Source organism: Drosophila albomicans, chromosome 3, assembly GCF_009650485.2.
Source record: "Drosophila albomicans strain 15112-1751.03 chromosome 3, ASM965048v2, whole genome shotgun sequence".
NCBI classification, from domain to species: domain Eukaryota; kingdom Metazoa; phylum Arthropoda; class Insecta; order Diptera; family Drosophilidae; genus Drosophila; species Drosophila albomicans.
The window spans coordinates 719348-735160 of NC_047629.2; the positions used below are offsets into that span (position 1 = coordinate 719348).

Below are 15813 nucleotides of genomic sequence, written 5' to 3' on the forward strand. Positions count from 1 at the left end.
TTCTGATATTGCCAAATTTAATTTGCATAGATAAAAACATTCAGAGACTGTATTTACCCATGAGTTGAAGTCAATAAAAGTGATATAATATTATCAGATAATTTCTTTTGGCCATAATGGTATCAACGCTTCTGCTCGGGTCGCTTTAATGTGGAGATTGTGGGTGGCATAGCAACTGCTCGAGGGGAGGCTCAACTCAAATCAAATCAACGACCAAAGGAACGGAAAATAAAACGCAAACGATGGCGGCCCACATTAACGAGGAAGGACATTGACCAAGTAACAGCAAAAAAAAAGTTGATGAGATGGAACTGAAGCTGCAGTGGCACATTTTAAAGGAAGCTGGACAACGCTGAGCGTGGGCTGCTGCAAGGCTGCTGCTGCTTGTCAATAATTCAAGTTATCACCGGCGGATATTAGAATGGAAAACCCAAAGGACAACACATCCGGCGCCTCAAGCGCGCATCAATAAAAACACATTTGAATTACCTTCCTTCTGCTCTGGGCTCTGTCGAGTTGCCCTCTGACAATCTATTGAGAAGGTGTTCATGTTTATCATGGTATACTTTGATGGGGGTGTCCACTTTGGCAGCATCTCAAGCAACACTTTTCAAGTGAAAACCTCGCGCACTTCAAGTCGAAACGAATATCCCAGATCCTTGAGGGTTGTCTACGCTTTGAACTTTCCATTTGACTTTCGAGTGTAGTGAGTCGCATCTTGCAGTTTGTCAACCCTCCAACCATGGCCATCGCCTTAGAGTCGCTTTTTATTCAAATTATAAAACCGTAAAAAAGCAAAACAAACTTACCCATACCAACAACCCTCGAAGTGGTTGACATTGAACTAAACCAAACCAACAAAAATACAAATGGACTGAGGAAGTGCAAACCGTTCAAGTATTTATTTTTGTTCAGTTCGAACTGTATTTGAGTTATTTTTTCAGTTTTTTTTTATCTGTGTGCAGCATCCTTTAAAAATTTACGCAGTTTGTCAAAACATTCGTCTACAATATGCTTTAATTTTAATTGTTAAAAATAAACTTTGACTCTATAGTTGATCATAATATTAGCTGACGAAAAAACGAACTTTATTTGTGATCCATTCTTTTCTTTTAAGATCTCAAAACAAATTGAGACTACTTTATCAGCAGTGATTAAAGCTTTTGTAGTAAAAACACTCAATAAATAAAAATTGCACTGAGACAGGACGAAGTACACATTAAAATATGCTAAAAGTTGCTTAATGGACTCTGGCTTACAAATTGCAATTGCTGCAATAATAAGAGCACGAGCACATAACATATAAATAAGTTGCCGACATGCCTCGCAAATTTTCCAATAAATGACTAGCTGAATATTGAGGCCGTTCATTTTTATAAGCCTATAACTTTCTGAAAAATCAAATAAAGCGAAACGGTAAAATACAAGGCATACAATATAAAATATTAATGTCAGAATGGCGTCAAGTAAAAATTATGAATTTGGGATTTCCAACAAAAAATATGATTGGAGCTTAAATATATTAAAATTTTGAAAAGTTGTGTTAGTTTTAAGGCGCTGCTTGTATCTAATGAATGGTTCAAAGAGTACAGAACAAAATATTGAACTGTCTCTGAAGCGTTTTCCAGTTCGCTTTGGTGTTGAAGTTGTCATTGTTGGAAGTCGCATCCGTTTCGTTCAAGTAATTTTTCAGACAGCAATTTCCACGCCATTTTTATTCACGTATCATAAATTTTATGTCAAGTATTTATAAATCAAATATAGCACAGACAACTCGCCTTTACTCCCCTGCATATTGACGAAGTTTTCTGGCAACAACATTTACATATATCATACTTGCTTCAATGGAGTCTTGTTTACTTTGGCTTCCGCCTTACAAGTATTCTCCATTAATATTGAATATTTTGCAGTTTGTGCGTAAAGTGCCAAATAAATTGAAAATTAAGAATTATTACTGAAAGCTACAACACCAAAATGCTTTATTAGAAAGGAAGCATGAAGCCAAAATACTTGAGTCATTTTTTAGAAATTATCTGTCCGTTCAACTGCTCTCAGGACAGAATCAATTTCCATTTAATTAAGATCGGAATATTTGATATTTAGTAATTATTTCAATAAAAACATACTACAAATAGTCTTTCAGCATTAACCCACTAAAGAATAAGTGTAACAATCATTAGGAATCGAAAGTGTGTTCCCCTATTAAAGACATTAGTCTCGTGTAAAATTTCCTTTACTCAATGTGAACTCACAAGGTTAACACTAAGATGAACCTTTAAAGCGAACTGAACTGTTCTATTTACAACTGTAAAAATATCGAGTCTATATTCTAATTACATTTTGGAATTCTGCTATAAAAATTGTCGATGCTCATGTGGAGTGACAGTCGTCGACTTCACCTTGAGATATTATCATTGATTACCTAATGGCACGATTGACTGTAAGTTAGTTGGTAACTCTTCTTCATTGTCTCGCTGCTTTAATTATCATTATCTTTTACAGCTGATTGTCTTTTCGCTTGTTTTCTTCTTGAGCAGTTCTTCTGCCTTAATTACAGAGGCTATGATTGGATCCATATTTATACTTAATACGATTCTTGGAACAACATTTTTGGATATGGCCTTGGGCGGTCCCATTAGTCGGGCGTCTTCTATGGCATCCGTAGCGGTTCCTATTTCATCAGGTTCGCCTTTCTGGCCATCACATAAAGTTGCACCTCAGCACCTCAGAAGAAGACGACAAACTTTACAAGATAGACTCAACGATTTGCACTTATATGATTATGTAACTTCCCCATCGGCTGAAAAGGATGAATCGCCATTGGGTTTGGAGATCGATATTTTCAACAATTTTCAAAATATTGCTCATGATATGGCTAGTGAAGTTAGTATGCACTTGGGTCTTCCACCACACACTCTTGAAGCGTACTATCTTGGGGAGAAGGATGCTCCCAATTTTGAAGATGTTGTAGACACTGTCGCTAAACGCTTTCATGCTCCAAAGTTTGTGTTGGCTGGATTGCATTCACTATTTAAAACAGCCGAAAAGTATGAGGATGATTATGAGTATGATAATGATAATGATAATGGTCAACAAGATCAATAATTGCACATGTATCCCAAAGCAATTATTTTGATTAATTCAATATAATTTTATCTCTTAATTAAGAGTTGATTATTAGAATGCTGAAAGATGAGGATGTATCATTTTATTATCTGGAAAGAGATGGCTAATCTGTTAATATATAGATCTTGTTACACATTAATTTGTTATATCACTTTAAGGGATGCTTTCAAAATAAATATTTAAAAACATATTTTCTACTATTTCTTTGAATTTTATTCTACAACTTTAATTTAGAAGAAAATACAGTTTTTAGTTGTAAAACATAAGTAGCAAAGTTCAATTATCGGTTTATTGTTGCCTAAACCTAATTAAATTATGTTATGTGTTCGCTGTCATAGAATAGTAACTACAATGAGCATAGTAACTTGTAACATACTAGAATCAAAACACTACAGATAACACTACAGATTTAAAAAGCTGTATGAATGATACAATTTATTAAAAGTCGTATTGCAAATTTTAATATGTGTCTGAACTTTGGTGAACTTTATTTAATTCCCACCGTAAATTTTACATTTACATAAATACTATTTAACTTTGAATGCTTAGCCTTATAAGCAGCCGCTTGTTATATAGAGCGTCAGTTTTCCCAAAAGCCTCGAAGTAATATCACGAGCTTTTGGAATGTCCCGATGTCTAGTGAGTTACACTATTTCTATATAAAGCTTTTTCATCTTATTTTTTCCATTATTAGGTATTATTCCTGGCAATAGCCCTGGCTTGTAGTTCATCGAATGCAGGCTTAAGAGATTGGCTCGATCGAGCAGATGCTATAGCGTTAGCGTTTGAAGATTTTACTCTCTTCCCATCAAAGATGATATTTTCCATTCTGGGTACAAAAAAATCTCCAGTAGCGCCAATGAAGCGGATAATTGCCGAATCATCAGATAACAGTGATCTAATAACAGTTATCAAAAGTCCCGAAGGAGGTCCTCCGGAATATAATGGTGTAAAGATCTCGCCGGGTGGAACGCTTGGCAAAATATCAAGTGGAATTGGCAACAGAGTAAGTGCAGTGGCCGATAAAATAACAGATAGAATCGGCGACAGAGTTGGAGCAGTTGCCGATAAAATATCCGATAAAGTGAGCGAAAGCATTGGTGGTGTCAGCGATAGACTCGCAGGTGGTTTGGTTGGTGGATTGAGCGATTTGACTAGCCCACTGACAAATCGTTTGACTGGAGGATTCTTTGGAGGCGGTAATTCAAATAAACCTTCTGATGATGGCAATGAATCAATCATGGGCCGAGTGAGTAGCAAAGTCACTGGCATCTTCCGTAACGATAAGCCTAAAGAAAATGAACAGCCACAAGGCCAGTCTCCACAAACAAATGATAAAGAAACTGATCTAGACATTGGATTGACGGATACGGTGGAACTGGAAAGTCAAGGCAATCAAAATGCAGCAAATGGTGGTCAACAAAATAAAGGCAATAATAAACCTGGAGGTATATTTGACAGTGTTGTTAATCCATTTAGAGGTTTATTTGGTTAAGTGTGTAATGTAGAGCCTTGCTGAGATAATAAATATTTAAACATAATAATGTTTATTAAAATAAAGTGAAATATTTCTATTAAGCTATATTTGAAGTTGGTTGAAGAGGAAAAAAATTCACCGATCTCCAGAATTTACTCCAAAACTTACTTTCGAATTATCGACAGAGAATCCTTATTAACTTTGATTAGTCGCAGCATATATTTCTAGTACAATAATAAATAAATTTATGTAAGTTTTCCATTCTCAAACATGGATTTCTTTAGAAGTTATTAGTAGATCGATTTAATTTAACAAATAACAACAATATAGCTAAAGAACTGCATTTTTCAGTAAATTGTGTACTTCGCTAAAAAAGTTCCAATTCAGACATCCGATTTCCTCGAAGTTTTATCAGAAGATAGTTTAAAATTTACTAAAAATAATTAATTTAATTTCTATTAAATAAATAAAATAAATATCAACAACGACAAAGTTACCTTGATTAGTAGTTAATCTAAAACTATGAAAGACATTAAATTTTGTTCAGCAAGGATGCGATTTAAGGTAGGAGAGTATAGTCTTGAGGATCTTGAAGTTTGAAATATATTGGTTTTTAGCAGTTCCTTTTCTTGACGTTGATTCTACTTATTGTAAGGGCTTTTAGCGGCAGAATGGTTAGGTAATTCTCCAGCTCGACCTGCACTGCAACCTGTTCCAATTCCTACTCCAATGGCTGGACCTCCTGTTTTCTTACTTGTTAGCGAGGGTGTGGTGGTCTATGTCTCCCTCCTTGTAATGTCCTTAAGTATGATGCTTACAACGAAACAGTAATACCAAGCTACAATAGCAAATATGTATTTGATTAAACGAATATTTAATTTATTAATAATAAATGGCGTCTTAGTTTTTATACCCGCTAGCCGTAGGATAGAAGGGTTATATAAATTTGAACCTCTAACAAATGTAAGTAACTAGCAGAAGAAGCAACGCATTCACGATCAACATACATATGAGACGATACATCTAAGTCCGTTCGTTCGTTGTCCGTATGGCACTCTGGATCTCAGCGACTACAAGAGATAGACCAATAATTTTTGGTATTTTTGGAACATACAATACTAGCTATAGTATTTTGAACTCATAAATTTCTTTGCGGTCAGATAATAATTTTAGAAGTCATTTAAGAAATAGAAGTATACGGGATAATACCCGCTACGTATTTTTAATGAAAACATAACAGTGTGGTATCAATTAAATATACATATATATATTATATATATATATATATATATATATATATATATATATATTTATATATTTATAATAATATTACAAATCTAAAAAACAAAAAAAAATAAAAAAATGTATTAAAATTTACTAATGGGACAAACATTAAAATTAACTCCTTTTCTTCTTATTATAGGAAGTTCAATATTATTCAAGAAAACACTGTTACTATAAACATGGATGTGCGCAATATATCGAAATTTACCTTCACTATTAGAAATAGTTATTAGTTTTGCTCTATTTTAAGAACAAAGGGACTAGCAATATAAAATTTTGCCAGGAGTAATACTGAAACTATGACAAATAATTTGAATTCCATAATAAGCCGGTCATTAGCATGATCTTTCAAACAGCATTTAAATGTTTATATATTCGTGCCGTTAATATGTCTGTCAAATGTGATTTTAAAATAGTAATATAGTAATGCATATTATGCATATTATGAAGTTTATTGCAAAGGGCTAAAATGTCTTGTTTGTTATATTTTTCACACTTATCCGTTTTCACATTTCCAATTTAAATGTAAATTTTGTAAAAGTCGCAATTTTTCTGCTTTATATAGTGCTCACAAGCTCTTCTCGATATTATTTGAGAAAGTTATATAGTAGAGATGCGGTTCGAGGTAAGTATAAATTGTTTCGAGGACATTTGCTGGAAAATAATAAATCAATTGAATTTTTAAACAGTTCTCAATTTTGGCCTTGGTGATGCTTATTGGCAGCACTTACGGCAGCTTGTCATTTTGGTTTGGAACTCCTCCGCCTCCACCGGCTGCAATTCCTATAGCATTCCCACCACCTCCTCCTCTTGCTGTGGTCGGTGGCGGAGGAGGAAGAGGAGGTGGATGTCAAACTTGTCCATTTGATCCTTATGGACCATGAGAAACTATCGAGCCAATATTACTAATTGCCGCAATGATTAAAAGTAGATCATTGTTCATAATTTCCAAATATACGTTGGTAATAATCAGAAATATACGATGGTAATGACTTCAGGAAAAAAAGATTTAATTGATATAAAAATTAATATAAAATACATTTCACTCTGAAAATATACTTTCGGTGCATTAACAAAGGGATCAAATAATATAGAAATAAACCGAACGTTATCATGGCCTTTTGATATTCTACAATCCCACCAGCATGTAAATAATAATTAAATGTACATCGTTTGACGGAGTTCAAAGTGCTGAAATGTGATTTTATGACAAAATGTTAATAATATTCATTTGAATGCTTGCGATTGCATTTGATTGATAAGATTGCATGTAGATCAAAGTTGTTTCAACTTTTGCCACGACCACTTCTGCCCCCGCAAATCGACCTTTCTTTCTTGTTATATTTGTATATTTAGTACTGACAGACTATTCTAGATATTAGTTAATTCTACGTCAAAAATACTGTTCCAAGTAAGTGAGCATTTCATCAATGACATTTAGCAGAAATTCATTTATATTTCTTTTATTTGGATTATTGGCTTTAGTTTAGTCAGATATTTTATGATTCTTTCGACCTATACCTCCATCACCAATTGACTAAACTTTCATCTAAAGTATACAGCTTATATTCAATACAATGTACAGGGTTTTTTTTTTTAATTTAAAATAAATAGAGCTATTGTTTGATTTTTTAAAACAAAATACTTTCGGTACATAAAAACCATATTGAGTTATAAAGCGTTTCGGGAGATATGAACTATGGAAATTCAGAGACTTAAAATATGCTAATATATGCTGAAAATGTTTAGAAAAACAATGGATATATATGGCGCCAGTTGTGGTAAATGGATAAAGGGTTTGACTATAATGCTAAAATATTAATACTTAAGTTTAGATGAGTTTACAAACATCAATTGCTCCCCATTGGCCTGTAGCTGTCTTGATAAAACCCATCGTATTCATTACGAGCTCTCAGAATAGCCTACAACAATGAGGTTTCATTGTTGCGTTATTGTTGGACGCTGTACGAAAGGCTTCTCGTACTATATTCGCCAACTTGAATGCGTAATGATTGCTTCAAACACCCTGCTGTTCGTCGATCCGCGCCGCGTCTGCTGCTAATACAGCTTCTCCGATAAGATGACACAAAATGTAAAAATTGACACATAAAATGTAAGTTGGCCGCCGTTCGCCATTTTACTTGGCCACAAACCGCCAACACGCGCCATCAGCATCTCCCCACCAGCTCCCGCAACCCACTCTGATTTTCATTTCTCTCTCTATCCTTCTTTCATTTTCTTACTCTGTATCTTCGCACAGCCTTGTTCACCCACTTCGTTAGCTATGTAAATGACTTTGTTTGTCTTTCATTGTCCTCGTCGCTTTCTGCTTTGCCAAGATAGCTCTGCTGACAGGCTGGCAACGCTGTTGTCACACATACATATAGACTCACGCACACACATACATACGACACACGCATGTTGACGCAGCGCGCGTAGGCTCAGATTTTTAACCCTTTGCTTGAAATGCCACCCCAAAAATCGAAAGTCTTCGCTGTCGCTTATTTACATTCTATGTATATACAAGACCAAACACACAAACACACACATGCACGCACACGCAAAGAGGGGAAATTTTCACGCACATCGCACGCATCAAAGTCGCGATTTTGTTCTTTACATAAGCCCATTGCTCTGCGCTTGTGTGTGTTCTGTGTCCCAGCTTGGGATATGAGTTCATGTGGTATGCGTATCCTTTCGATTTTCGTCGCTTATCCTTGTGCTACTACGTAAATATTTCTAGGCTTTTATATGACAACCTTTTGCGACACTTTTTATGAAAAACTGTCACAATTTTTTGATTAAACAAATTTTGCGACATCTGCCGATTAAATGCTTTGCCACTCATTAAATCATAAAACTTGGAATTTTTAAATATATTCACACACTTCTCGACAAATTTAAGATTATATATTTTCGAATGGGCGCCACTTTTTTATAATTCAACTTTTCTAGCTTGACTTTAGATAATATTCTGTAGAAGTGCTAATTGTCAACAAAATATATAAGATATGATGTGAAATCAAATTGTTTAAAAATAATATTTTTCTTTTAATTTCCTATGAAGAGAAATTTATAGATTGAATACAATATTTTTGGATATGGTTATATGGGAGGACCTGAAAGTGTATATTTCGTGTTCAGAAAACATAATTTTTGTGAACTAAACATTACATTACTACATTTACTTTTTTAAGAAATCCAAGAACCACATTTTCCGTCTCCATATTATAAAAATGCTAACCTTTTTTTTGTATTATTGAAAAATGTGTTACTCTTAGAGTAAAATGGTAAAAAAAATAAATTACTTTTTAAATTATAAAATTAAATTGTTTGAAAGGATAAATTTTATAAATTAATAGCAAATTTTTAATTTATTTTTAACAATTTTTTCATTTGTACATCACAACTAGTATGATATTTCAAAAATGTTTCTATTCTAATTCGTTTTCAATTATAACTTCATTAGTTAAATTAAACCACCCAGTCTATGATGCAATTAATTAATGAGAACTTGTTCGTAAAAATACATACAAACATATACAGATATAATACATACATAAGTGAACACAATATTTAGTATTCTGCAATCCCAGCACACAAGAAGCTCAAAGCGAAATGTAGATTTTTAAAAGAAATTATACCCTAAGGACAATGTCTCTGCTGCTGTTGCTCTGTCCTGTACTCAAAGATATATTCTTGTGTATTTCTCCACTCTGTTTCTGTATTCTGTTTTGATTAACATTTGTCGCTTGGTTGCATCGTTTGCTTCGTCTCCTGCGACGACGATGTTTTTAATTACTTTTGGGGGTAGTTTGGAGATTTCTGTTTTTCCATTTTCTTTTTCTTTTTATTACTCATCAAAGAATGAGGAAACCTTGAAAAGTTCGCAGTAACTGAAAATGTTGCTTTAAATCTCTAAAAAATGTTATATTTATAAGCCTTATCAGCATTTTTAAAACCAATAATCGTAATCCAAATCTTTTTACTGCTTGGCGAGTAAGACGAGTTGACCTAAATGGCTTTATTTGTTCAGCATATGTTAAGGCAATAATCTGTTGAACGACTGTTTGGACCAGTCACCTGAAGAGAATTCTATTCAATTACAATTTCCCATCTATATTATTGTTGTGTAACTCAATCTAAAGCTAAGGATGTGTGCCATATGCCCTGGGGTTTATTTTGCCACGGATCTAACCACTTGACCATGACACTTCAATAATGTTTTTTTCGTATTTTGTTGCTGAGCACACGAAACCGGAAATAACATAATTGACCTTAGGGAACCACAGAACAAACACAAAAAAAAAGGTATCATTGCAAATCGCATCAACTGACCGAAGCAAAACTTAAGTGATTTGTATCTGACTCTCTGTTGTGCCGGGTAACAGGCACAATAGGGGTCGGAGAAGTGGTCAAGGGCGGGGTTAGGGTCGTCGCTGGCCAGTGGTCAGTTGCCTGTTGTCTGTTGTCAGTAGCGTGCCCAAGTTTCACTCCTCCTTCCCCCAGTTGCGTTTTCCCTTGTTTGTCTGTCCGACTATCTATGCGCCTTTCCTGCTGGTCAGTTGGGTCAGTTGGTCGAGTTTTTTTATGTAATTGTTCTCGTTGTTGCTTTTGTGTTGTCATGTCTCCGTGTCGCGTGTGTGTTGTGTTTGTGTGTAAACAAATCAATTACTGACACTAAATGCATTTTATTTATGCGCTTTCAAATTTGAATTTTAAATTAGCCGCCTGTCGCTTTTTTATGGTCAGCTTTGTTCACACCTCTTTCACACCAACTACTGGCCCTCTACCCCTCTCTCTCTTCACCTCTCCCTGGGTCATTGGTTTTCAAGCCCAAGGGGTCAACGTGTTTAACGGCAACTTAAGTAGATTTTAAACAGTTTAATGGTCAGCCAAATGTGATGCCACACAACATAATTGGTCTTTTGTCTGATTGAAATGTTTTTGATAGCTTGTTAATCCTATTGATAACATGGGAACAATAATAGCGGAATCATGGTTGATAGCTTTTTTAGAAAATGCTGCTAAAATTGAATACATTCCCCTAGTAAATTATTCAATTTAAAATTAGATACTGTGAGCATAAATGATTTGATAGTGCGAGTTTAGATTTACTTAATGTGTGTATAATGTGAAATACTTGCGTAATTACAAAGTTCTTAAATATTTTACTTCTTACCTTTAGTAAATTTGTATCTAATTTATAACAATGTATTAGCTAATTTAGATCCCATTTCGCAGCCCATTCATATTTGAGTCCCTCGCCATGAAAATCTATTACACCTTCATTGTTGAACCTCATTCAAATGATGTGGGCCACAAGTGGTTAACAAGCAAATGCACATGTATATTCTGTCGGCATATCCTTTTTCATTTGCATGACACCTGACTCGGCACCCTCGAAAAGCAAATGGCAATCCACTTGATTGCAGCAGCTCGTGGGCTTTTGTGCTGCATCGTTGTTGGCTTTTGCTGCTGCTGCTCCTCTTGGTCCTGTGTTGATTGCATTCTCGTCAGGCGCCTGGCAAATGCCCTAAATAGTCCTTTATTACAGTCAACTGCGAGTGAAGCGAAGTGCAGCAGCTTCAGCTTCAGCTCCGTCAGTCGACGTGTTTCTGCATATGCAAAAAAGTCCTTTTTATCCAGTGCACACGTCCTCGTGCCCGCCCCTCATCCTACATTTGTGCCCTCCATGGACTGCAGTTACACATGCACTGCAACTGGTTGCATTATCCTTTAGAATTTGAATGCGCTTTGTGTTTTATTTTGCACTTGAATGCGCGACAGGATGAGAGGCGCAACAGGATGCGGATGCGTCGACTGCACATATTGAGGATGAGGCGAGAAAGGTTGTATAGCGCGAATGCAGTGGCTGGGAAGGGGAGTGTGGGGCGGTGTTGTATGTTGAGTGTGTGGCACGCCTTTGAACATCACACGTTGCCCTTTGCAGTTTTCACACTTAGAAAGCAGCGCATCAGGTGGCCACTTTCTCTGGGAGGATTTTTTTTTCAAGTGATTAGGCTGCCAAGTGCCCCCAGGTTACAAAAGAGCATGCCACAAAGTGTTTAAAATGCGATTTAATAAATTAACAATGATTTGTGATAATAAATAAGAAGAGAGACAATTGGCAGGGTAGACGTTTTCTAGGTAGCTTAATCATACATCATCTTTTCAGCTAAGCTGCGTACTACGTTCTCATCATAATCCTCGATTTCATCCTCGGCATCATCAATGTCCACAGCGTTAGGCCGCATCGGATATCCCTGCTCGGGTGGCACGATTTTAACTCCATGATCGCCGAACAAAAGGCAGTCGAAGTTCCTAGGGATAATATTCATTTATTAAATGAAATTAGCTTGTTTATTTTGAATTAGTGAAATTAGTCTTGCGATTTTGTTCCATGTATCGTTATTATAATGTTTTCTGTTAATGATTTCGATAATTCTTTTATGAAAATAATATTTGAGAAATTTTAATATTTTATATTTCTATAATTTTTATATATAGAGTCTAGTCTTATGTACATGATCAAAACAACTAAACACTAACGAACTAAGAAACAAAAAAGAACAGAAGTAATAAACACTGAGGTTGACCTTATTGGTTCGTTCATATTTCTTTTCTAGCGGCATTATCTAAGTATTCACTATTTAATACATTTATAGAAGTATATATTCGAAGATGATTGCAGTGCAACGTACCTAAATTCAATCTTACCTTTCAAAGAGTTCAAATCCCTGGAACTCCCCAGACATATACATGCAGACGTGCATATTGCGGCCGACAAACCAAATGTCATGGAACTGAATGCAGGCGCGTGCAAAGTTAAAGCGCGGTGGCCTAAAGCAGAAGGGTGGAGGGTTCTGGCCAGATACCTTGCGTCGGAACCAAATATTGTTATTGAATCGCATGCGCAGCTCAAAGGAGAACTCCTCCGGACGATAGGCGACCTCAGTGCAGCTATTCATGCCAATCACCGATAGGAATCCTGAGTATCAATGCCAAAGAAGTAATAATGTGGCTTATAATCCAATATCAGTCTTGGTACATACCAGCACAGCATTTACACAGACCTGTATCGCAATTACAGGGTATGCGGCTCACCAGATTGTTGATCGTAAAGTTAGTCAGACCAAGTTGACGTGATTCTTCCTCAAGTGCCAGTTGATTAAGCCGATGGTTTAGTATGCCCAACTGAAGGGTAGCATCGTAGGCCAAGTCTTCGGCTGGAGGCTGCAAAGGAACTGCGAGCGAGTTGTGAAAGGATGTGAAGGACGAATGAAATGATTGAGGACGTATGTGTTAAAATGACACCATGAAATGATGACGATAATTTGCATTGAGCAAAAAACTTCTTTGTGAAACGAGATAAGTAGCTCAAGTTCTTTACAAAACAACAAAATATACAGAAATAGACAACTAGAAAATCAACAACTACCAAAAATAAACAACAATCGATTTTTTTTTTGCCTAATCATCTTTCGTGAACTTCCGCATTTTAAACAGTTCCGCTTCAAAGCTACTGACGCAGCCACTATAGGAAAATCAACAATAAAACAGAGAAGAAAACAAAAACAAAACCTAACGTCTAACAGTTTCAACTATTAACCTTGACTGCTTCCAAATGAAGCAAAAAATGAGCAGAGCTGACGAGGCTTGGGAGTTTTTTTGATGTCAATGAGATCGCATGCATTGCGAATGAACCGAAACTGATCGCAGCATATCAATTCCGAGTGTTGTGGTCAAGATCATGGACAAGAGCGTCATAGAGTGTTCATAGAGGGAGAGACATAGAGAGAGATGGAGAGTGAGGTAAAAACTGGTAAGTCATCGTTGCTCTCTCTCGATATTTGAATGCCTCTCAAATTGATAACGTTCGAGTTTTACGACTCTCTGACGAGTTTTTTTTGGAGGCACAGCTGGTGCATATATCATTAAGAATACTTGAAGATCATACGAAAATTTGGTGTCTTTAAAACGCATAATGTGCTAATTTTTTAAAGTCATAAAGTCAAGTCAAGACAATGTCAAAAACATACTTCAAGTACGCTGAGAACGTGGACTGTTGATTAATGTTGGACTGCAAATGTGTTTAATATGTGATTTTAAGTATGCGGTTTATATGGTCGATATGCGGTATTCGGTATTCAAGTTGGAGTTGTCGACTGACATTGGATAGTCATAATGTCGGGTCACGTCTTTTGCTGTAACTTGTTATGTCCCGCACTGAGCGACTACTTTGGGTATTGTAAAATATTTAATTGGTGCTCTGATATTTTATGAAGTGTTTGGCATTCGTTGGCCTGATCGTAGATTGTTCAAGTGTTTTTAGATAATAACAATAATCAGCAAAAAAAAGGCAAAAGAATTGCAACTTTTGGTGATTTTTGTCAGTGTACAAGGTTAAGTAAATGGTTTTATAGTGTTAAAAGGTCTGCTAAAACCTAATTCTGACGATTAATAAAATGAATAATGATGAAAGAATGTCGAATGATGAATAATATATTTACAAATAAAACACCATCACATATTAGGAATTTGTACACATTTTATTGTAGCATTATATTATCAAGTTTGCCTCATGGAAGTTATCACAAAATTGCAGGTACAAGTACAAAATACTAGACAAAGGAATTCCATTATACCTAACTATATACAAAACCCCATTTAGCCAATCACATTTGAACTCATCTAGCAGTCTTAGAGTAGGAGATATTTACAGTATGACATTTAGTTGGACATTTTATATGTATTATATACACTTATCTTAAACTTAAATTCGTTTGATTCGTAGAGTCAATGCCCCGTATTATATTTTACTTATGTTAGGCAAACATTAACAAAGCGATAAAAAATTGGCATTGCGAAGGGATTGATAAAGTTCACAACAAGATAGTAGAAATACGACATAAAATAGGAGTTCTTTGTACTACCGGTATCCGATTTGGAGACTGCCAGTAAAGATGCCACACACAGCAGGTAGAAGAACAGGCGCGAATGCGAGCTGGCAGACGGCATTTTATTGTGTTGTAAATCCACGAAGGTTGAAAATTATTGTTGTTATTGTTGTCGATGTTGTTGTTGTTGATCACCAGATATTGCACGCTTTTGTTTGTATATTGTATTTATATGGGGTTTTCAGTTTTAAGTTTTTAAGGCTCGCTTCGCACGCAACTTTCGCTTTCGCGGGGAGACACCACAAGACAAGACAAGACAAGCAATCAAAATTCACCAGCCAAGATTTGAAAATCACTTTTAGTTTCTACTAGCATTTAGTTGGGCGATACTTGTCGGACTCTATGACTTCACACTTGAGGCGACTCGACTCGAGGCGAGATTCCAGCTCCGAACGTGCTAATGGCTAAAATACAACTGGCCAAGAAAACGGTAGCGCATGCGCATGCTAAGTGCCAAGCCAGCGGACGGTCCGGCAAACCAGCCTGCCAGACAACTGACAACAAGACAGCAGACAACAGACAACAGAGAGGTTGCCGAGACGGAGGGAACTGCTATGCGGGTCTCTTTCGATTGACAGTTTTATGTTTTTGTCTGAATAAGCGAGCGCCAAAAAACCAGTATTTTTTACTGTTGCTGTTGTTGTTGCTGTTGTTTCGTTTGCTGTTGATTTTTAAGTGAAGCCTCGTTTTGGGTCTGGGCCTCTGTTATAATTTCTCTCCTAGTCGTCGCCCCAATTGACTCTCACTTTTCTCTGGGTGCCTCTCCAATCGTTCAATTTGTATGAAATTTTAATTAAGTTGGTGTTGCATGCACCTTGCATCTGCTCTTAATCACAACACATCGTTTGTATTATGAACACTTCGCTACACATACATTTATCAGTTCATTAATTTACTTGCGATCTTTTTTTTCTTTTTCGGCATTCTTTAAGTAGATAATTTGCAATTTATGGCAACTGGTTCTAC

General features: G+C 35.9%; 3 protein-coding genes across 3 annotated transcripts; 2 read left to right on the forward strand and 1 right to left on the reverse strand.

The window, feature by feature from the left end:
• The first annotated feature begins 2359 nt into the window (after positions 1-2359).
• On the forward strand, positions 2360-3316 carry LOC117568884 (uncharacterized). The gene is made up of 2 exons (XM_034249783.2): positions 2360-2440; positions 2503-3316. The coding sequence occupies exons 1-2, from the start codon at positions 2426-2428 to the stop codon at positions 3103-3105; spliced, it is 618 nt and encodes a 205-aa protein (XP_034105674.1). The 5' UTR covers positions 2360-2425; the 3' UTR covers positions 3106-3316.
• A 369-nt stretch (positions 3317-3685) lies between these two features.
• On the forward strand, positions 3686-4744 carry LOC117568788 (uncharacterized). The gene is made up of 2 exons (XM_034249627.2): positions 3686-3765; positions 3821-4744. Exons 1-2 carry the CDS (start codon positions 3751-3753, stop codon positions 4619-4621), a joined length of 816 nt encoding a protein of 271 aa, XP_034105518.1. The 5' UTR covers positions 3686-3750; the 3' UTR covers positions 4622-4744.
• A 7213-nt stretch (positions 4745-11957) lies between these two features.
• Positions 11958-15272, reverse strand: LOC117566799 (uncharacterized). The gene is made up of 4 exons (XM_034246341.2): positions 14824-15272; positions 12943-13134; positions 12608-12878; positions 11958-12211 (listed from the first exon to the last, which is right to left on the reverse strand). The coding sequence occupies exons 1-4, from the start codon at positions 14906-14908 to the stop codon at positions 12043-12045; spliced, it is 717 nt and encodes a 238-aa protein (XP_034102232.1). The 5' UTR covers positions 14909-15272; the 3' UTR covers positions 11958-12042.
• Between the last annotated feature and the right edge of the window lie 541 nt (positions 15273-15813).